This window comes from Boleophthalmus pectinirostris, unplaced genomic scaffold (assembly GCF_026225935.1).
Source record: "Boleophthalmus pectinirostris isolate CB_2022bp ecotype Guang Dong unplaced genomic scaffold, ASM2622593v1 HiC_scaffold_12, whole genome shotgun sequence".
In the NCBI taxonomy this organism is placed as follows: Eukaryota; Metazoa; Chordata; class Actinopteri; order Gobiiformes; family Gobiidae; genus Boleophthalmus; species Boleophthalmus pectinirostris.
Window position 1 is genome coordinate 15,896,830 of NW_026571018.1, and position 24,905 is coordinate 15,921,734.

Sequence of the window (24,905 nt, forward strand, 5' to 3'; positions counted from 1 at the left end):
ATTTTGTCTTACAAGCACTGACAAAATACTGAAATATGACAAATATTACAAATGCTTGTACAGATCTAAACTTCAAGGTTATCCATCATTATAGTGTAGAGTAGACACGTTTTCATTGTTTGTGGAGGAAATTAGGGTACTACAGAAATTGCAGCCCTCACAATTTGCTAATTGCGTCCATTCAAACTGCAATTTCGGATCACGATGAATCTTGGAGCCCTATTCTCTGCTAACTTGTCTGCTGCGGGCCTATTTGAGACCGGACTAAAGATAGGGACTCCACATCCCCTCTCAGTACGCCAGTGGCCTTAGTAACAGATCTTGTGATTTCTTCAAAGCTCTGTGAGTCAATAGTTGGACTGTGCTCACATCGTAGGATTTATATAGCACATAGAGAGCTTTACTACTTATGTCGTTAGGATATTTGATCGTCTTGCCTCACATTCTCATAGTTTTTTATTTCTGAAAATACTCCGCAGCGAATGTTGGGCTTGAAAGCACGCAGATTTGCTTATTGATTTTTTTTAAGAAATCAAAATCTGGAGTTTTGTTTCATTCACACATGTTTCAGTAACCCTTTTTTATTAGTCTGTCAGCATCTCTAAAGCTCAGAATGCTTTGTTCCACCTTGTGAGGCCATGAAGTGTTTTGAGTGTGAGAGAAGAAATTTGCAGGGTTTGTGTGTTCAGTAAATGTAAATTAAACAAAACACAACTCCAGGTATGTTTTTGATGAGGAAATAACTTGACTGTATAATATAGACCTGAAAATAGTGTAATATGGCCCCTTTAAGCACTGGACTCATGAGTTGCCATATACAAGTGTGACCATTAACCATTTACGAATCTATGATATGAAATTCAAATGAAGCACAAGTAAAGTGAAGGCCAGTCTATCATAATTTATATCTCATATTTATTTGAACTTTTAGACTCACTATTAAATGCCAAGTGCACTATATGTATTCACACCTTGACATTTCATGCACCTCGCCCTGCAGTCGCCAGTGGTCCCAGATCTGCCTTTATTCATCCCAGTCCGAATGCTGTTTATGAATTGGTGATTTGTTTTGAGTTTCTGCTTGTTGCTTCTCGTGGCTGTGGCTAATTGACTGAAAGAGACAGAGAGACAGCACGGCCCACAAAATATGTTTTTCATTTCTATGTTGTTTATTTCCACAGGTGTAGCCAAAATTGTATTCATGTCAGAGTAAAGTTACTTCTAAATGGTATTAGTCAAGTAGAAGTACAAAGTGGTGATATAGGAAAGAAGAAAACATTAGGGGTGTAACAATATCAAAGTCTCACCATGCATATCGTCACGGTATGAAACTCATGGTACGATATTTATTGCGATATCTTGGGAAAGCTCACAATATGGTGGGGAGACTCACGATTAGGAATGTAACAATATCCAAATCTCTTGGTACAATATTTATTGCGATATTTTGTGGAGCCTAACAAAACTGTTAATATGCTACTTCTTCCTCTTAAAATGCCTTGACGAGACTTAATTTAAAGAATTAAGACTTAAAAGTGCGTAGAACTGTTATTTCTTCATGTAGTCTGCAATGAAATGGAGCAAAGAATCATGGTCTATTAGCTATTTCTGCACCATAACTCTTAATTTAAGAAAGATACTTGTAATTCATTATATTTTGATGGTCCATGATATTATTGTGAGAAGTTTAACGATACGATATCATGATATTTCGGTTATTGTTACATCCTACAAAACATATTTAGGGAGGTAACTACTCAGCTTCCTGAGCGTAACACAGGATTCATCATTTCTAAGTTACTGAAATTAGAGAAAAATCCTGCACACCTTACTTGCAAATAGTGAGATTTATTAGGACAAACCGTGCAATGTTTTGGCACTAGGCCTTCATCAGGCAAACAGAATGAGAGCTCAGGTGGCCATCTGAAATAGGGTGTGGCAAGCACCCAGGGGTGACAGGTCATAAAGAAACAGTGAACCCAAAACACCATAATTCAAAAAACAAAGACAGTTAATATACACTGCAATAATAATAATGATGAAATATTAATCATAGTAGAAAAATCAATAATAGAAAAATTGAATGATAGAAAAAAATTGAACAATAATAGAAAAATAAGAGAAAAATAAGAGAAAAGGCCTAGTGCCAAAACGTTGCACAGTTTGTCCTAATAAATCGCACTATTTGCAAGTAAGATGGTGTGCGGGATTTTTCTCTATGTTCTTGGGCTGCTCCGTCTCCTCCAACGCACCCTTCTCAAGTAATTGATGTGCGAAGTTCTCATTCTTTTATAAGTTATTGAAATTAAAAGGACAAAACATCTAGTATTTCAAAGGATATGTAAAAAAATTAAAACCTAATTTAATATTGTTAACATAAAGCTTTTGTCCCTTATTCTCACAGGTAGGAAGAGTAACCAAAGCTTTTACTTAAGGGTCCTATATTTCACAAATGAGTCAAATGAGTTTAAGGTTAGTCAAGTTATAATGCAGTCACCTCCTCAAAAACATACCTGGAGTTGGGTTTGTTTCATTCACACATGTTTGAGTAATCCTGTGTTGTGGGGAGCGCTCGTTGTGTGGCTTATAACTGTTGAAACCACCAGGGGGCATCGGTAAGAATGCACGATAAGAGATGATGACGTTTTATGACTTTTATTGAAAACGTTGAACTTTGTGTGGGCGTGTGTTTGTATGTGTGTGTAGTCCTGAAACATACAAACAGAGGGTAAAAAATATAAATGATAATATACTCTATAAATACAAACACACACGTCAGAAACAAGGGATAATAGCTCCGTAATAATCCCGGGTCGTTAGCTGGCTCTTAGCACCTGGCACTTAGCATTTCCTAACATCTAATTGGCTCTTAAACACACATTTTCTATAATCTGTTATTGCTAACAACTTCAAAACTTGCAAACATGTTGAGGTATATGTGTGCATTTTTTAAACCACTACTCACGTCTTTAATATGCACACAAGACTTCACCCGACACACTGAAAACAACAAAACCTTGAAAACAATAGCATCTGATTGATCATCTGCAAAGCTCAACATGCTCTGTTCCACCTTGTGATGTCATGAAGCTGTAATTTTCAGGTTAGCAGCTACCTTTTACCATTTGTTCAGAGAGATTGACAAATCCATGGCTGACATAATCCAAATGATTCTAGTGAAGGTGTATGGAGTTTAAAGAAACAGTGGAGCACTTCTTGTATTACCACATGACATCACAAGGTGGAACGACATGTTTTCAGTTTGAGAGAAGAACTCAGCCTAAATATGCAGGGATTGTGTGTTAAACATGTGTGAATGAAACAAAACACAACTCCAAGGTATGATTGTGATAAGGAGACAACATTATGACATAAAATAGCAGAATATGGGCCCTTTAAGTAAGAATGTTAAGGATGTAATGATATCCAAATCTCACTGTACGATATTATCACGATATGCATTTCACAGTACGATATTTATTGCAATATTTTGAAGAGGCTCATATAATTGTAGATGGGACACTTTTTTGCTTTTAAAATACCTTGACAAGATTTTGGTGTGAATTATTTACGTCATAATCCCAAGAATTCAAGTAAAAAACATATCTCTTCTTGTTCTCTGCACTGAAATGAACCATGGGATATGTAGTTCCCATTGCTTCTATAAAACCATGCATTTAAGTGAAGAAACTTTTAATTCAATATATTGCGACAGTCCACGATATTATTGTGAGATTTTTGACAATACGATATCATGACATTTCGGTTATTACTACATCCCTAAAGAATGTTGTTACAATGTCAAGATATTACTCAATCAGAGAAGTAAAATGTTATGAAAAAGTTGTATCTGAGTAAACTCCATAATTGTAACTGAACATTATGAAACTAAAATGCTTACTTCACCGGCTCATTTTAGCAGAGACAGCATTCTCTACTCCACAATGTCTACACCGTGCTTATTAGAAGATCCAAATTTACCTGTATCTAATTATTTGCGAACAAAACACTGCGGCATTATTTTCCACCTCGTTGCCTGGAGATAAATGTTATATAAGATGGAGGATGAGAAGGGAGGCTGTTTTACAAGGAATTCTGGATAATTTGTTATTCGCGAGGCACTGCATTTCCCCCCGAATGAGAACGTATAGGACACAGCGCTGAGTGGCTGGTTGGTGATTTAAAGGAGGATTGCTGGCGTATGAAGAGACATATGTTAAAAGCTCGCTGTATTTGTGAGGACTTGCGCAGGATGAATGGCTATGGAGGGGTTTTGTGTTATCTGAATCAGACGGTGAGACGAAGTGATTTTTTCTCCTCCAACTGCCCCAGAGTTAAACAACAGGGCCCTATATTAAGACCAGACCACAGCGGGAGTAGAAGAAGAATAGAGAAGAGAAGAAAATGAACAAAAACATAACGCACAGTTATATAGGATACCGCCGGAGTTACAGAAGCAGCAGCCGACTGAAAAAATCCTTAGTGGACTAAATACATGCCTTGTGCAACAATTAAAGGGCTCATATTACGCTATTTCTGATCTATGTTATAGAAATCTGTGTATCATTCGTTCATTCGTTTTTCAATATAAAACCAAAAATAAGAAAACTATTTCTTATATTTATTCAATTATTTTCTTCATTATTTGTCACCAAAACCAAAATGTAAAAACGTATAACGACTTTTTTTTTTTTTTTTCAGTTTTTGATTTTGTGTTTAAATGAATAATCGAAAAAATGGATAACAGCCGTTTCCCGTTTCCATGACTTAAACTGCGATGCCGGACTTTTGCACCACATATGGACTGAACCAGGACTAAAACAGGACTAAACCAGGTCCAGGACCAGACCGGAAGTTCAGATCTGGTTCAGTCCATATGCAGCGCAGAAGTCCGGCACTCAGTTTAAGAAAACTTTTCCTTTTCCTATATTTTCCCATTATTCATTTAAACACAAAATCGAAAACTGAAAAAATGAATCATTATCTGTTTTTTCATTTTGGTTTTGGAGACATATAATGAAGAAAACCGTTGTTTTTTTGTTTTCTTATTTTTGGTTTTATATTGAAAAATTAATAAACGAATGATACACTGATTTTTTAATAATGTTTGCTCATCAAAAATCATACCTGGATTTGTGTTTTGTTTCAGTCACACATGTTTAACGCACAAATCCTGCTTATTTGGGCTGAGTTGTTCTCTCAAACAGAAAACACTCTACTCCACTGTGTTTTTTTAACTCCATACACCATCACTAGACTCGTTTGGGTAATTTCAGCCGTGGAATTTCCAATCTCTGAAGATAAACGATAGCTGTTAACTTGCTGAAGAGCTGAAAACTACTGCTTCATGACATCGCAAGGTAGATGGATGTCAGAGGTGGGGACTTGCAAATTGTGACATGGACTTTAGTCAGACTTGTGTCACTATTTTTAGGACTTGAGGCTTGACTTGATAAAATAAGACTTGGGACTCAACTTGGACTCAGACTTGGGACTTGACTTGGACTTGAAGATCGGTGAGTTGGGACTTGACTTGGACTTGAGACCTGTGCCTTGAGAAGACTTGACGCTTCTAATAAAAGGTATGTTTTTAGAAAATACTTTTCTCTTTACAGTTGATAAATGCGGTGCTTAATTTTAGGAACAAACTGGAACATGTCCCTCCCACTTCTGTTTGCTACTTTGGATGAAACTGAAGTACAGTGATATGGTGTCCTCAAATGTACTACAGTAATCTACAGTACAGTACAGTACAATGTATTAAAGCAGAGTGAATTGCAGAGAACATGATCCTTTCCATTTCAGTGCAGAGTACCTCTTATATAAATATTTATATAATTATACCATGAATTTTTAAGTACAATTTTGTTTAAAATTCATATAAACTGCAAAAATCTACTTTGGGTTAAAGACTTGAAATGACTTGAAGCTCAAAACAGATGACTTGGACTAGACAGACTATTGAGGCAGTGACTCGTGACTCGACTTGGACTTTTGAGACTGTGACTTGGGACTTGACTCGGACTTGAGGTCAAAGACGTGAGACTTACTTGAGACTTGCAAAACAATAATTAGTCCCACCTCTGATGGATGGTGGTGCATGTTGTGCTTTGGAGATGGAGACAGATGAATAACTAATAAAGGGTTACTCAAACACCTGTGAATGAAACAATACACAACTCCAGGTATGTGTTTGATGCGGTAACAATCACACTCCGCCTTCTCCTTTCTGCTGTGGTTCAGTTGCATAATCCCAATAAAGTAAAGTGCATGACTATGGCTATAAAAATATTGTTGAACAAGACATAAACATAAACATAATGGAGCATAGCCAAAAAAGAAGTCTTCATTGGTAGTCGTCAGGATTTTTTTCACAGTGTCCCCGTTGTCAGGCTCTGCAATATAAGCCTATAATATTTAATGAGATTTGGGCAGGAAACATTGCTATTGCCAATATGGTGATTTTTGTTGTTAGAGTGTATAGCGAGCAGAGCTGTACGCCTTTCGTCATTTAGTCAATTAATCTCTCAGTCCAATTTTGCAATTCTAACTATTTTATTTCTAATTATTATTTCATTAGTATTATGAAGATGTTTGGACCATAGTAGCAAGGATAATTCATGGAGCGAATAATCTTAAAGGTCCTATATTATGCAAAACTGACTCCTGTGAGCTTTTAGTCATTTTATAATTCTGCTACCTCATTAAAAACATACATGGAGTTGTGTTTTGTTTCCCTGACACGTGAGTAATTGTGTAATCCGGTCATTACTCTGTCTGCATCTCTGAAGCTCAAAATGCTCTGTTCCATCTTGGGATGTCATGAAGTGGTAGTTTTCAAGTTAACGTCTACCTTTTACGTTTTTGTTTAGTAGAGACTGGCAATTTCAGGGCTAAAATCACCCAAATGATTCTAGTGAAGGTGTATGGACTTTAAAAACACAGTTGAGCACTTTCTGCATTACATGACATCACAAGGAGTAACTGTCTCAGCCTAAATATGCAGAGTTTGAGTGTTAAACATGTGTGAATGAAAAAAAAACACAACTCCAGGTCTGTTTTAGATGAGGAAACAACATTACTAGTATAACATAGATCAGAAAATAGCATAATATGGGCCCTTAAATTTTTGGGACTGACCGTGTAATTTGACTTTTCATGTATGAAGAGGCTGTTTACTACTTCTCTGTTTTGTTTGAGATCATTTTGTTCAAGGACCTTGCAGTGACGATTAAAATGAGGTTTCACATGCTGGGATTTCCTTTTGTATATTTTTATGCAATTATCATGGAAAAAACACACACAAACAAAAAACTATTTGAAATGAGAGAGCTGCATTCTCTGTGGGAGGAGCAGGTGCTGAGCAAAGCAAAGAGTCTCTTGGCTCAGCCCCTAAATCCTCTGGCTCCTGACTTTGCCATGATGCCTACAGGGCGTTCGTTTGGTATGGAAGACAAATCACTTCTGTAATTCTTTCACAGGAGTGTCCCAATAACAAATGTTAATGTGTGTTGTATTAATGAAGTAAATATAGATGATAAACAATAATTTTGAAACTTACTTTATGCCACACAATAACTTTAAAGCAGGTTTACACTAGGGCCCAACCAATATATCAGTTGGCTGATATTACCGGCAGATAAGGGCACTTAAATCTAGCCGATATTTGTCAATAATACACGTGGGCATGTTATACGTCCTTATAAAGCTTAGACTCTATATTGTGTAAATTTTATTAAATTTACTCAGAGATAAATGTTCTAATATGTGGCACCGCATTAATATGTATTAGATTAGTAATATGTCTGTGTCTGTGACGCCGTACTGCCCCTGAATGCACCCCCACAGAGTCACATGACTCATGTGTTCTTGCTTACACCTGAGTAATCTCATTCTCTGCCGAGGCAACACTGACACGCTAGCTTTAAATGCTTTTGTAGTCTGATACTGGGTGTAAATAAAAGTTTACTTCAGCACAGTTTGGGCCAGCAGCAAAACTACTGCTTGTTTTGTTGTGAGTGCGGAGCAGAGGACACACACAGATGCTGTCAACATGCTGGATTATATTCTGTTTATGGACGATCTTTTTGAGTCAGGATTACAAGGACACTTATTTGTGAAGACTTGTGATCTGAGAGGAGCCTATGTGAGTGTCAAATGTGTCGGTTTTAAAGCTACTTTTCATTATTCCTCATTGTTTAGCTCTAAGTGGCTGCAAAATACCACACATAAACAGTCTCTTTTCTCTTACACTGGTCTACTGTAAAGTGACTATATTGTCTGTACACATGCTACTGGGCCTGAATTGATATGCAAATGACCCATGAATAGAGGTGTGAATGATCGGCATTTAGGCATATAATTAATTACCACTGTGCACCCGCATTTAGGATAACTGCTAAAGGCTAAGCGGTAGTTTACTTACTTTGTTTACAAGCAAGAATGTCATACAAAAATGCCATTTTTACTTACTTACTTACAACTTACTGTTTTTAAAAATGACTGTAAAGAGGCAAAATAACAACCCCAATTTAAAATCCCATAAAGCCACACCTAAGTTTTATAATGAAAAGGAGATGTAAAGTTAATTTTTACATCACTAAATATATCGACTGTTTTATCGGCTATCGGCAGCTCCAAAGCTTGTTTTATTGGTTTCCAATTGTATCCAAAAAAGTCGGTCAGGCCCTAGTTTATACCATGAAAATATTTTAATATCTTTTTAATATCTACAAAATTAAAAAAAAAACAAAAAACATGACTGTAACAAATAATTAGCAGAATGAAACCCATTTGTACTTAGTTTGCATCTGTAGTGAGTCATTCAACCTTCTACAGCTCAAATATGATCATATAGATAAAAAACATAACCAACACATCCCCCGTAGTACAAAGAAAAAATACACAATAAATACTGATCCCAAAGAAATATTGTTCCGTCTCTCATATATTGAACAATAAGTCAAAATAGTAATTATCATGACAGGCCTATTCTTTCGTGCGTTCTGCTATTAAATGACTCAACTCTGATGGAAGTGTTTTTATTCACATTATGATATATTGTTGTAGTGTATTGTTATGTGAAGGTGAGAACTGCTCTGACAGTGCTGTAAAAGGAGTGCACACTGGGACAATACAGTTTTCTGAATCTGAATCTGAAAAACTATCTGCTTGTTTGAAAGGACGATATAATCACATACTAAAATACAGTGGTGGATGAAGTACTCAGTTTTGTTGCTTTAGTATAAGTACAAATATGGGGGCAAAAAGTTATTCAAGTAAAAGTATCAAATGAAAAAAATCGACTTAAATAAAGGTATTAAAGTAAAAAGTAAAAGTATTTTGTAGAGATTGAAGGATGAAATGTAGTGATTGTGATTTTGATAAAGAATTTAGCTAATTTTAAGTGATTCCATTGATTTTATACACTTTTTTTTGCTGTTTTTATGTATTTGGTTTGCTCAAAGTGGGATGGAGATGCAAATTAAATATGCTAAAAAAAACTCTCAGCCATTTCAAAGTCCTTTTTACTTTTCGGTTCAGATCTAAAATGTAGTGGAGTAGAAAGTACAGAAGCATGATCTCAAATGTAGTAAAGTAAAAGTAAAATGCATCCACTGTAAAATTTACTTCAGTAAACTAGAAACTTTTTTACTTTTGTACATGGTTACCTTCCACCTCTGCTAAAATATGGAAAACAGCAATATAGTATACCTCTATTGTACATCTGTCTTATATTCAGACAAAAGCACGTAAGCACAACATTAAGCATAATATATGTAAAGGTTAGACTAGGTTTTACTGTTAGTGATGCCTCATATACAGACTCTCACTAAGAATAGAAAGTGAGGCCCTGTTCGCTCTTATATAGTGTATATGAAACTCACTTTACTGTTTGTACAGAGTAAGACTGAGGATTCAGCTCACCCACTCTTAACCAGCAGAAGCCTGTCACAGACCTATGTCCCACTGACTGCACAGCTCTACACCACCTAATGCTCTTACCTGTAGACATCTTTAATCACTGTCACTCTCTCAACTATCGCATCCATCGCCCTCCTCCCCACTCCCTCCTCCCTTTGTTTTGGAGCCAGAAAAATCACCCAGCATGCATTTTGTTTGAAGGCACTCCCCATCTCCCTGCGACCTAATGGCATTTTCAACTGCACTGTGATGGACGAGGGAGTTATGAGAAAATGGCCAGCAGCGGAAAAAAAAACAGAGCAGATACAGTGCTGAATAGGCCCAGAGTCGAAACAATAAGTCTGCGTTTGGATTTATCATGGGGGTACATAGCCTGCTTAGTCCTTATGGGGCGTTGACGATCACTTTAATTAACTCATGTAACTCGTAGCATTTGTATCTTTGACTCATAACTCAGCATAGGCCATACGTTGTTTACAGTTGGAAAAGTGATGCACTGTTGGCCCTGAAACAATAAAGCCATGCCATAATTCTATTTATGGCAGTTTTACACCCTGCTTAGCTAATGTATGAGCAGAGGAGGGAGAGGCCGCTGTGCTCTGGAGCTGTAGTCAACCAAAGAATCGATTAAAGATATGCCCCGTGCATTGATGAATCTATTAAAGGAGGGAGCAGTGCGGCGCTGACAAAAACTTTCAAAATTATTATGACCTCGCTATATAATAAACCATTATATACAGAGAAGTAAACAGCTCGTACGTAAGGGAGAAAGCATTCAGCTGTTCAGTAACGTCCAAAATGCCAAACTCAGAGTGACTTAAATACAAAACTTCTCTGTGCTGTCTTCTTTATGACATGTGCATATAAACCTTAATAAAACAAACAGAATAATATAAATAATAAAAACATCAAATCACTAAAGGACCACAGCCCACTAAGTAAACGTACTCTTAAGGCCCATTCAGACTGGGGTGTCAAGGCGTCCAGTTTATATGCAAAGTCTATGTGGACGCACGTCTTGGGCATCCTGTGTTTTTCTTCAAGTGTCAGCGTGGCACGAATCTGGCGTCAACCAATCAGGGATGACTATCCAGTGACGTAACGATGTTATTGTCCAGAAGAAGAAGAAGAAAGAGGAAGATTCAGGAATCCACAAACATTAGCGGAGTATAAATATATACACGCCACAACCACTGAGCCGATCACCAGGTCTACACCAGGACTGGACTAGGACTAAACCAGGAGTCAACCAGGACTGAACCAGGACTGAACCAGGACTAGATCAGGACTGAACCAGGACTAAACCAGAACTGGACCAGGAGTAAACCAGGAGTAAACCAGGACTAAACCAGGACTAAACCAGGAAAATATTGGGAAATGGCACTTGTTTCCAGGGCAATGGACGCGCATCAATTATTTTTCTCCCATTCGTCCACGGCATCCAAGATGTGTGTTGGGGGTGTCTAAACTCAAATGCAAAGGCATCTAAATAGAGGCGTCCAGGGCGTTTTTTGACACCACAGTCTGAACGGACCTTTATGCAGTGGTTCCCAAACTGGAGTTAGTTTAATTTTTTGAATTAAAATGGAGCCAAAAATGAACAAACCAGCAGGAGTTCAGCATACTAGCATATTTTGTATAATTTAAATATAAAGGTGTATAAGGTGGAGGGTCGTCAGATACTTTTCTCCGTGGAGTTGTTATTGCTTTGTCTGGAATGTTTCACAGTATGGTATTTAACCTTTCCATCTTCAATGAGACATTTTAGGTCAGCTCTGTGGAGAGGCAACCCCACTCACAGTCAGAACTCCTGCTTTTCTAGGTATTTTTGAGCTATAAAACCACCTCTAATTAAAGAAATGTAAGAGCTGTTTTATGTTATACTGTGGAACATTCCAGGCAGAGCAATGACATATCCATAGAAACAAGCAGGTGATGGACTCCCAACCAAAAAGTTACATAATGCACTTTTAAATTTATGTGATAGGGACAGATTCAACATGGATTAACACAGGGGTCATCAAACTAAGGCCCTCAGGCGAACTCCAGCCCTCCACACTCCTTTGACCTGACCCCAGCCCCTCTGTCCCCCACCACTTGAACTGGCCCCATGAGGCAATCCTCAAAAGTTGCAATGACCTATTTTTTTAAATTACTTTTTGGAAAATAACAACACGTCTGCCTCTTGTATTTTTTTGATTTGTTCAATTAAAAATGTATATTTATATGAAGTATTTATATTTATATTTAAATTTGCCGCTGAATTTTCATCACCTGACAAGCTCGAGATCAAACAGTGACAGTCAACACATGCGCAGAGTTCTGTAGTGCAGTTAAGGACAGCAAAATGACTAGTGTTAAAGTACGAAAACAGAGACAGAGCATGCCGAGTTTTCAGAGAACAGTGGACTACCGATTATTTTTTTGTTCAGTGTACGGACCGTGCAGTTTGTCTAATAAAGAAAGTGTGGCGGTTTTCAAAGAAAATAATCTGCTTCGTCTGGGTCATAAAATTCTATTATACGGCCTACCCGACCCTGGTCCCCCATCACAGTCAGGGGCAATAATGTGGCCCCCAAAGAAAAAAGTTTGGTGACCCCTGGATTAACACAACAGCATATAGGCTAATTCCCTATGAGGCCTTTTAAACAGGTCAGATTTCACATAATGCAACTACATGTTACTACACATACACACATATTACTACTTAGTTACTCTTTTTCTTTTCTAGTACTCTAAAAGAAATTGAAATTAGAGAAGGACAATTTTCATAGTGACATATGCTTAAAAGTATCCAGTTACATTGAGACTAAATAGCAGAAACATGGTTATTGACAAGTGCCAGAGCCTGCACTGACAGACTGGATATAGATACTCTCTGTACCAGTGTAATTTATCATTCAGACCCGCTCATTATCAGACGCCAGCGAAAGGAAAATGGCAGAGGTTGACACAGGACCCGAGTGTCAATGGACTGCTTGTCTAAGGATCAAAGCAGAGGGATTCACATCAGCGTTCCTTCTTTTCCAGAGTCATCTCCTGAGTAAATATGTTTAAGACTTACAGACTGTGGACACAATGAGCTGCACAGGACACAGGGCCAATGGAGTCTCACAGCTAAGGTCAATAGATCAGTTACACACAGAGCCAGCAGCAGAGTCATGCGACCATGTGCTCACTCTGAACGATTGTGTATGAATATAGTACTCTTGTGCGCTTTAAGTCATGTTATAATGTTGTTAACTGATGAATAACATACCCGGAGCTGTGTTTTGTTTCAATAACACATGTTTGAGAAGTCCATTATTATTAGTCTGTCTACCTCTCCAAAGCTCAAAATGCTCCATTCAGCCTTGTGATGTCATGCAGTGGTAGGTTTCAAGTTAATAGCTACAGTTTACACCATTTAAACAGTTTGCAGTGGTTTAAAGTTATTCCTTGTTCACCTTCTGCTTTCCGAGCATCCTAATTATTCATCATAATGAGTTTAGAATGGGCTTTTCATAACAAATTTGCTGTCACATGCTAACCACACACTTCCTGATTCTTGGACACAATAAATCTTTAGAATTAGATCTAGACAGTAGACAGTGAACAAGGCAAATTTAACTGAAATACATGGAAGCAAAGTTAAGGCCCTTTAATAAAATGTAATGTGTAAATATAATAACTCAAAATAATGGGTGTGTACGGGTGCGACCACATATTCATGGCCATGGTAACTTGCCAAAGACTGATCTCATCAGATTTCAGAAGCTCAGCAAAGGCGGGCCTGGTTAGTACTTGGGTGGGAAACCGCTGGGAATTCCAGGTGCCACAGTAGGGCGCTAGCAGCAAGTCCTTAAGCAAGACACTGCACCCACATTGGCTAGAATGAGAGTGGTGTGAATGATTGATGGTGGTCGATGAGGCAGACTGGCAGCCTCGCTTCCGTCAGTCTGTCTGAGGGCAGTGCATATAGTGTCCTGTAAAGTGTTTTTGTGTGTCCAAGAAAGCCCTATATCAGTCTGATTTGTCATTGTCATTTAATATTACATCACATTACATAAAAATTGGGACTAAACTAGTACTGGAACAGACTAAACCAAGCCTACATTTGGGCTTAAACTAGGACCTAAAAAGAAGTGTGAACACACCCTAATACACATATGAACATTAAGCTTTTATGGGAAATTATCCGTGTGATATTAAACACATATTTATCACATATATTTTTAAAGCTACGTGTAAGAGATTGTTGTTCCTTTGTACTTTCACGCTACAAATTGTGTCTCAACATTTTACTATTATTCTTCAGTGTATTATGTTACTATGTCTGAGGCAAATTCTATCTGTGAATTTCATTAACACTGGCAGTACAACATTCTCTGATCCTGAAATAGCTGCATTTTGCTCAGATATATCTGGACCACTGTGACTTTATTCAGGCTCAGATCCAAAATGGGACACACTAAAATGTTTGATAATGGATTTTTAAAGGTCTAGTATCTCAAAGTTTGCTGTAAAAAAATACTAAATGGTCAGTTCGGACAATTCACAGCCAGAAGGACAAGAAAACTGTCTTTATTTATCACTTTTATTTAGACATGAACTAGACATTGTTGATAACCCATGTGAATAAGACACATTTCCACATACTCTTTCAAAAATGCCCCATGCCATTGTATCTCTTGCTCACTAAAGTACAGTGCTGTAGTAGCTGTAAGATTGAGTCTCTGGCACAGTGGCTCTTGTACTTTTATTACTCCCTCCCTCTCTGGGTTTCACTAAAATAGATCCACACAAGCTGACAGGGAGTAGTGAGAGCAAGTTGGCCACGTACTCCTCCATTTTACCCCGAAGCTATTCCAAAAATCCTACTCAGTGACAACATTTATTTTCCTCCTGACACTTAAACAGCTCTAGTTTGCATACAGTATTTGTCGGGCATTCTGAATTCACATGTTTTTATGGACTAATGGCTGTTGTGAGTCCATCCGTGCCATATCATATAACTGGTGAGGTATCTTGACATGGGGACAATATGAAATGTGGAATGTTGTGATTGTAGCCGGTTTTCTTCTCAGTTTTGAGGGGAGGCAGACTCAGATTTTGGCAAATTGTGTCAAATTGCTAATTCTAAAGCTCAGAGCGAGTGGAGGAAGAAATTATAGCTGTAACTTAAATGTGCATTGTGTTACTTTTGAGGTGGAGCATCCGTCAAATGCTTTTCTCCATGGAGATGTTGTTGCTTTGTCTGTAATATTCCACAGTATGGCATTACACTTATCTGTTTCTATGGAGACAAGCCCACAATCCCTCCAGGCCAAGTAACAGGTCAAATCTGTGGAATTACTATAGGAATTAATGTATTTTTTGAGCATTAAAACACTTGTAATTGATTAAATGCAACATACACTATCAGTCAAAAGTTTTAGAACACCCTAATTTTTCCAGTTATTTATTGCAATTCAAGTTGTGCAAGTCCAATGAAGAGCTTGAAATGGTACAAAGGTAGGTACTGAACAGCCAGCGGTTAAAAAAAAAAAGATAAAAGAACAAAACAGAAGTTCAAGCTCTGCCAAAACTACCTCAGGAAAAAAAAAAAAAAAAAAATGGTTTGGGGATGAACTGGACAGAAAAGTGAAAACCAAGCAACCTACAAATGCCACCCATTTATGGGATCTTCTGCAACAGACTTTCTAGCAACTTTCTGAAGAATATTTGACTTCTATTGTAAAAAGAACGAGTCACGAGTGTGTTCAGCTGTTATATCAAATGAATCAAAAGTTTTGAATATGTTTGGTCATCAGTAAACAGGAAACAATTTTTAAAAAAAAAAATGGAAAAGTGTGGTGTTCTAAAACTTTTGACCAGTAGTGTAAATCAGTTTTAATGCCATGTTGTGAAACCTTTCTGGCAAACAATCTTGTGGTAGATCCTGTACCCGTAAAGTTACACGGTGCATCTTTAAATAACCCGAAACAAGTACAAATATTATAAAAACTACCACTAAGCAGCCTTATTGACACTTTGAACTGTTAAATGCACAACAAGGGCTCAGTGGTTAGAGCACTTGTTCGTTGACCTGAAGGTTAGAGGTTTGATTCCTGAAGTTCGGTGTCCTTAGATCGGCAGGATGTGTTTTGTGATAAAATGTTTTAGCTGTAATTGTGGGCCATATTCTACACTGAGGAGCAGAATATGGGAGAGGAATGTTCTTATGACTGAGTTTGTATCTGTTTCACACGCGCTCTGTCTGTGGCGGATGTTTTGACCTTCAGCTCTGTAAATGTATCCGAGAGACAGTGATCTGATGAAAAGAGGCTCTCATTCACTGCTCTATACAACCCGTGTTTGTGCCTCTGATAACACAGAGACCTCTTCAGCACCAATGGGGGTTTACCACAAAGCTACGAGTTAGTTTGAATGGAGTTGTGTTAAATAGATGCATTTGTAGTACTGTACTCTCTTTTTGGAATCAGTGCAGCATTTTAGTGTGAAATAGAGAGTGAGAATATTTATATAAGTGTGGTTTAGCCATGTATTAAATAGGGATGTAACAATAACGGAAATATTGTGATATCATATCGTCAAAAGTCTCACAATAATACTGTGGGCTGTCATAATGTATCGAATTACAAAATCCTTAAATGCTTAAATGCATTGTTTTCTAGTACCAATAGCTAATAAACATTGGGAATTACATATCCCATGACTCATTTCAGTGCAGACAACATGAAGAAATATGTTTTTACTTGAATTCTTGGGATTATGATGGCAATAATTCACATCAAAATCTTGTCAAGGTATTTTAAAAGCAAAAAAGTGTCCTGTCTTCAATTATATCAGCCTCTCCAAAATATTGCAATAAATGTCGTACCGTGAGATGTGCATCGTGATAATATAGTACAGAGATTTGGATATTGTTACATCCCTAATATTAAACCATTAAGACATTGTTTAGGTCTGTGCTTTTTTCTGTGGAGATGTTATTGTTTTGTCTATTTAGTATAAAATCTATGTAAATCTAGTATTTATCTTCACTGAGACCAAACCAGACCAAAGTTACAGGTCAGATCTGTGGAGAGGCGCAGTCAGAAGGCCTGTTTTTCTAGGTATTTCTGAGCTATAAAACCACCTATAATTGAATAAATGTAATGTAGAGCTGTTTAATGTGATACTGTGGAGCATTTTAAGCACATCAGTGATATATCTATAGAATCAAGCAGGTGTTAGACCCTCAACCAAAAAGTTACATAGTCCACCTTTTAATGTAACTGTGTTGGTTAATTATTGCTTTTTATGATCAATGATCAGGCTAACTGAAAATATAGTGATTACAAATGGCTGTAAGGCAATTTAAACTATTTTTTCTCATACAAAACAACACATTTGTCTACAAAACTACAAAAACAAGAAATCTTAAGACCATATGGTAACACTGTTAATGAAGCAAGTACATCATTTATACTGTTGCATAGAAATAGATAAAAGTCATTGTCAGGCCTATAGAAATATGTTATTTCACCTCCACTGCCTGTGCTAATTAAATTTATCATAGCACACATTTATATATATTTTTTCAGTTGCAGAGGCGTTTTTGGAAGTTGGTTTTCACAGCCTTTCTTCTTCTCTTGTTTTCTTTAGGTGGGAACATGTGTTGTAGCAGATGCTAACCCTCCAGCTAGCATCACATGGAAGAAGAACGGGCAGGCCCTGGTAGCCGACGATAAAGGTACGTTTATTTCGACACCACCCACAAAATGTACAGAACGATTAAGCGATTAAGTATTAAAAATGGCTAGAGAGCTCGTCGGCATGGTAACCTAGAGTAAGAGTATTCAGTTACAGCCGCCATGTTGTGACTGTAGGATTTAACTCAACTCAAGCTAACTAGCATATCTCTTACATACTTCAATAACTGGACTTTTTTGTATCATTCATATCATCCATGTACTTTATTTATGTGTCCTACCATACTATGTGGGGGAACAAAAGAAGAAATATGCTTTTTCTGTATAAAATACACTGTAAACCCGAATGTTCAAACTAATTAAAAAGATTAAGTTGTATATACTCAAAGTTTAGAAATAATCCTACTAACTTAATTATGTCAAACATGCTCTTCTTTTTGAGTAATTTTAACTTTTTTTTTAAATTAAAGGGGACTCTTGTGGGTATAAGTGATCATAACTCAAAAACACAAATGAGGTACAAACTTAGTAGAATTAAGTAATTAAACGCTGCAAAGAGGAATGATTTAAAAATAAACTTAATTTATATAGTACATGCTAAAATACAATACAGTTTCAAAGCGCTTCAGCAAATAAATACTAAAATCTATCAGAAGAAATAAACTGCAATTACACAACATAATCATTTGATTAAGGCAAATGGCAAACGGGCTGAAATATATATATATATATATAATATATATATATATATATATATATATATATATATATATATATATATATATATATATATATATATATATATATATAATTATGAGCCATATTAACTGCAAATATGTGACTAATTGTGAATAATTGAGTCAATCGATTGTCTCAGTTATTTTAAGTTCTGGTAATTTATTTGGATTTACAGTGTATGGACCAGTACTTTGGTTTTAAGTATTCATTTTTATAAGTTGGAGAAAAAAATGTCTTGACAGATGCATTGTTAGGACCAGAAATATACAGAGATATGTCAGTTTACACCCTTTAATCAATAAATTTCCTGGCTTTGTTATTTATTTATTATTATATTTATTTATTATTATTTGTTTATTCTTCCACTCACAAGATGGCCACCACAACTGCCTCATCTTTAAAATCTATGACCTCTCTAGTTTTTATTAATATCTCATTGGTCCAGAGTCTCCCCTCAGGTGGACGCAGTGTTGCTATTTTTTTACCAGCTGTCAAAAACACAAAGAAAATTCAATCCGTCATTCTATATATCGCATTTGCGCGCCACAGCAGCTTAAACAATAGTCTTGTAGTCTTGTCCCCCGAGGGATTGAAATTTCAGTGCGGTAGGAAAGGTGATACTGCGTTTTCATTGGACTAAATCTGAGCTTCAAACAGTAGCAGCTGGAGTTGTAGTGGTATGTAGAAACAAACGTACAAGAACCTGATGACAGAGCAGTTGTTGCCCAAGAGCGCACTTATGTACATAGTCGCTAGCATCCTCCAGACTGACAAACAGACATAAAAGACATTTCGAGTTAAGTAAACAAAGCCATTAGCAGAATGTCATTAAGGAAGTGCTTGATTTGTTTTTAAAGGTCTTATATTACACAGAATTGGCTCTTGTGAGCTTTAAGTCATATTACAATGGTGTTACCTCATCAAAAAACATACCCAGAGTAGTGTTTTGTTTCATTCACATGTTTGAATAATCCTTCATTATTAGTCTACAGTTCCAAAGTTCAAAATGCTCTGCTCAATATTGTGATGTCATGAAGTGATAGTTTTCAAGATAACAGCTACCTTTTACCTCACGTTTCATAGAGATGACCAAATTCAGTGCTGAAAGTGTCCAAATGATTCTAGTGAAGGTGTATGTAGTTTAAAAACAAAGTGGAGCGCATGTTATTACCGCATGACATTACAAGGTAGAATAGAGTGTTTTGGGAGAACTCAGCCTAAATATGCAGTTTGTGTTAAAAATGTGTTAATGAAACAAAACTCCAGGTATGTTTGTGATGCGGGAACAACATTATTATTAACATAGACAACAGCTTAATACATAAACATTTTGCACATTCTTGGGTGGTCACAATAAAGATAAAAATACATTTATGAGCTAGAATTTACTTCGGGATATACAGATAGTAAATAAAGTCAAAAGTAGCAATAAAAACACTAGGCGCTTGGATTGTTTTGTACTTAACATTGTTTTTATTCACTTGTATTATAGCTAGCGCAATCATTTTTACATACTTATCAATGGGCCCCCAATAAACAAATGTCTAATGCCCAAAGGGTTGTTTATTCATGTTTGTTTTTTATGGCAATAGATGACTTTATGGCAATTTATGACTTTATTTCTTTTGTTTTATAACAGTCATATGACCTCCATTACAGTCACAGTATTATCATGCATAATTTTACTATCACATTTCACATCTGAATATGTGACTGTGACTCCAGATGGTTTTTAGTATAGATTTGGTTTAATCCTGTTCTAGTCCTGAGTTAAAGGGCCTATATTATGAAAAATTGACTCTTGTGAGCTTTAAGCCATGTTATAATATTGTTATCTAATTTTGTTTCATTCACACATGTTTAAGTAATCTTTTATTATTAGTCATGTCATGTTGTGGTAGTTTTCACATTAACGGCTCTTTTTATTTTACGTTGCCTAGTTCAGCAGAAATGGACAATTTTAAGACTCATCCATATGATTCTAGTGAAGGTGTACAGAGTTTAAAAACACAGTGGAGTGCTTCTGGGGTTACTGCATGACAACACAAGGCAGAAATTTGAGAGAAGATCTTAACTTAAATAAATAAATAATGTGTGAATGAAACAAAGCACAGCTCCAGGTATGTTACTGACGAGGAAACAACATAACAGACAAGAAAATAGTGTAATATGGGCCCTTTAATCCTGTTATAGTCCAAGTTTAGTCCTGTTTTAGTCAAAATTTTGGTTTGGTGATTGTGCAGGTTTTGACTATTCTAGCTGCTCGAAATTCAAAAAATACTTCACTATTGACAATACGTCCTTTCTTTTGAAGATAATGACAATTGTACACAGGTATGTACACTCTGCCTTCGCGTCCCTCTGGTATGACACAGCACAGACTCGCCATAAAAGAACAACAAACAAAACTATTTGCTGCGCTCTGTCATCCCACCTGAGGCTGCTGTCTATTGCGCTTTACTAACAGCTTTGATCTCTTCTTTGTAGCCATCGTGATCACCACCAGCACAAAGGTGGAGCCCTCTACTGGCCTGTCTACCACCTCGTCCATCCTGCAGTATGTGGCCTCTAAGGGGGACGCAGAGGCTGTCTTCACCTGTGTGTCCCAACATGAGCTGGGCGACGACTCTGCCATCGTGGGACCTTTCTCTGTGCACTGTGAGTCAAAGCAACATGGCATTATCACATTTGGCATTTTTTCATTTAAAGGTGCAATATGAAATTTGGGTGAGGGGTCCGCTACCTTTTTGTCTCTGTGGAGTTTCAATGCTTTTCCTGGAATGTTCCACATTATGGCATTACTCTTATCTATCTTGCATTCATTGTGGAACATCCCAGACAAAGAAAGAACAGTTCTATGGAGATAAACATGTGGCACTTTTAACAAATTTATATTAAACATGTTAATTATGTGTCTGCTGTAAATAATATTAATATTAACATACCTTTAGTTGTGTTTTGTTTCATTCACACGATTGAGTAACCTTTTATTATTAGTTGTCTGTACTCAGAAAGCTCAAAATTCTCTTGTTCCACCTTGTGATGTCATGAAGCAGCAGTTTTTAACAGCTTCCTTTTTGCTTTAGTTCAATGGAAATTGGCAGTTCCAGGGCTGAAATTATCCAATTCTAGTGAAGGTGTGTGGAATGCAAGAACACAGTGGAGCACTTCCTGTAGAGTATTTTCAGTTTAAGAGAAGAACTTTTGTGTGTTTGTTAGGGATGTAACAATAACCAAAATATTGTGATATTGTATCGTCAAAAGTCTCACAATAATATCGTGGGCAATATATCAAATCACAAGTTCCTTTGCTTAAATGCATGTTTTTATAGTTGCAACAGCTTATAAATATAGGGAACTACACATCCCATAATTCATTTCAGCACAGACAACATGAAGAAATATGTTTTTTACTTGAATTCTTGGGATTATGACGGAAATAATTCACACCAAAATCTTGTCAAGGTATTTTAAAAGTAAAAAAAGTGTCGTATCTACAATTATTTCAGCATCTCCAAAATATCGTAATAAATATCGTACTGTGAGATGCATATTGTGATAATATTGTATCAGGAGATTTGGGTATCATTGCATCCCTAATGTTTGTGTGTTAAACATGTGTGAATAAAACAAAACACAGCTCCAGATATTGTATATTTGTAATGAGAGCACAAAATTACACACATCAGAAAAAAGCATAATGTGAACCCTTTAACTTGCTAATCTCTATGGCAACAGTTTTCATGTTTTATCATTTTGAAAACCCACGGATAGCTTTCCCCAAAACTAGCATGGCACAGCTCATAGCAGGATAATTTGGACTATTTTGGGTAATGGAAACGTACCAGCTCTGTGTCCCTGCTGCAAAAACAAGTCTTCTGTTTCACTATTCTCTTCTACCTCACTGTGGGCTGAAGACTTGGCAGATTGTGGCTGCTAGTTTCCTGCCGAGACTGATTTCCTAGTCAGGCTGCAGCAGTGGGAACAAGACAGACTTATTTCAAATGAATAAAACTATTCATCCCCAGCAAGGGTTATTCTATCATGGTTTATTGGCGCCGTGACTAGGTAGTTCAGCTCATAATAGGGGGAAGCAATCAATGAATGTCTTGTGCAATGAGACAATGTGGATGTGATGATGATATTTAACAGGTGAATGCAAACACAGCTAAACCAAAGCTAACAAGGCAATCCACGACCACAGGCCATAGATAATACCCTATAGTCCCAGTACAAGAAGTGGTTTGTTATTTCAACAGACTGCAGACGCTTGGAGCAAAATGTCCGGCCTGGTTTTGCGAGAGACACTTCCTTATAGCTTTATCGAAACTCAGTGTCCACTGAACAAAACTTCATTGTTCAAAGTTTCATAGATGATCCAAGGAAGTAAAGCATGCCAGGTTACACTTTATTGTCCCTGCAGGAAATTTGTCCTCTGGGTGTCCTCATTTGACCCTATTTGAAACTTGTTAGGGACTCATCTCCAGATCTTGAGCTTGGTTTGGTCAGGACTACAGTACCTTAGCCTGGGGATTTTGTATTGTGCATGCTTAGGGTTGATGGGTGAAACTGCCCTGAGCAAAACCCACTCAGACACTAATACCTATAGCCATTTTTTTTGACAAACCTAGGAGCATTTAATATTTGAGACTGAAATGTGAACTCATGAACTAATACAAGAATCATATGCATTTCATAACATGTTTGTTATTTCACAACACTGACCCTTGTGATCTTGTAGTCTTGTTACTTCCTCAAAAACATACCTGTTTTTGAGGAAGTAACATGGTTACCCACACCACATGTTTGAGTAACCCTTTATTGTCTTTATTAGTCTGTCTACATCTCCAAACCTTAAAATGCTCTCTTCCACACTGTGATGTCATGTGGTGTTAGTTTTCAAGTTAACAATTACCTAATGTTCAGTAGAGATTGGAAATTCCAGGGCTGAAGTCATCGAAATGCTTCTAGTGAAGGTGTATGAAATTTCACTTTCTATATTACCACATGACATCACAAAGTGGAACAGAGTGTTTTCTGTTTAAAAGAAGAACTCAGCCTAAATATGCAGGGTTTGTGTGTTAAACATGTGAATGAAACAGAACACAACCCCAGGTATAGCATAGATCAGAAAATATAATCTAATATAAAATGAGCCCTGTAAATAATTGCAGTGTTTGTGAGTTTCTTGCTGTGAGGTGAGGGCACTAGCCACTCAGTCACCATGCTACTAACACAAGAAACTCTATTTGAAATTTATTCCTGCTGTTTACAAATTGAGGTTTTAAATCACAATGCTTTCTCTTTAACCACAATTGCATTTAAAATGAAGAATGTTCTGAAACATATTCTTTGAGTGCTATTCAAGGACGCAGCTACATAAGAAGTCATAAGGAGTGAGTGCCATTTCCCCGTGCTCAATGTTTACACTGTGTCTGAAATAAAGGACAAATAAATCTAGGCTCTTTCAGTCAAAGTCCCTAGTAAATAACCGTATATTTGTATTCATTTCACATGAGACTCCTGTTAGCATTAGCTCCACAGAGAAGCCTTTTTGGGGCTGTGTTGTGTGTACACAGAAGAACAATGCTCTGTGTGTGGCAGGTTTGTCACTGGGCTTTGTAACTGTAATAACAAAACACTGAACAATGTGGACCTCTCAGTTATGGTTTATCAGGATTTGGAGTGTTGCTGAGGTGGGAATACCTGTTGATAATTTGTAGTGGCAGCACGCTGAGGGTGCTTTACCTGTATCTTTATGGTCGAATGTTCAGAAGGTGGAGATACAATGCACATATTAACAAACACTGTCAAAAAAGATTTTAAATTGTCTGAAAACAAAACACAAAATCAATACAAGTCACGGTGCTGTTTTAGGAGTTTGATTTTCAACAAAAGTCTTGGAACTGTAATTTTATTAGAAGAAGAGACTTGTTTAATAGCACAAATCAGCTCACCTTTTGTAGTTCGAGTTCTTTATTTTCAGATTGTTAAAACAAAGCTCAGTAAAAGAGCTTCAGACAGAGCAGTGCCTATAGTTAGCATCACACCCTCAAGGAATGTAAATGGCGTCAGCTGCAATGTATCAGTTGCGGATTATTATTTTGTATAGAGCTGCAAGATATATTGCAAACAAAATTAAATTGCAATTTGAATGATTGCAATTAGGAAATCACAAAGATGAACCATGTAGCATTTCTAGTGGAGTCCGCCACGTACTTCTCTCCATGGAAATGTTATTGCTTTGCCTTGAATGTTCCACAGTATAGATTAAACCTAGTTATCACAATGTAGATGTAGAGTAAACATCACTTACGTTGATGGTTTTCTATAGCAAAATATCTGTGGTAATGTCTCCCTTATTTTCCACCAGCTTCATAAATCTGCAACAAGTTACTTATTAATGATTTACTTATTACTTATGTTTTATTCATTACCATAATGTTAGTTTTGCTCAAGAGTAGTTCACTAATGCTCATTGTTGTTAGCATTTACATTTTCGTCTTTCTTACCTTGATAGTTGTGGATAAATTCTTCATGGACAGAATATTTCTTTTGTGGACCTTG

At 36.8% G+C, this 24,905-nt stretch overlaps 1 protein-coding gene across 2 annotated transcripts in view; it reads left to right on the plus strand.

Annotated features, from left to right (window-relative positions):
- Window positions 1-24,905, plus strand: part of alcama (activated leukocyte cell adhesion molecule a) — a 252,649-nt gene that overhangs the window by 163,918 nt on the left and 63,826 nt on the right. For both annotated transcript variants that reach the window (XM_055148331.1, XM_020934550.2), the window contains exons 5-6: window positions 17,554-17,641; window positions 20,826-20,996. In XM_055148331.1, coding sequence (XP_055004306.1) covers window positions 17,554-17,641; window positions 20,826-20,996 — 259 coding nt within the window. The remainder of the gene's footprint in view (window positions 1-17,553; window positions 17,642-20,825; window positions 20,997-24,905) is intronic.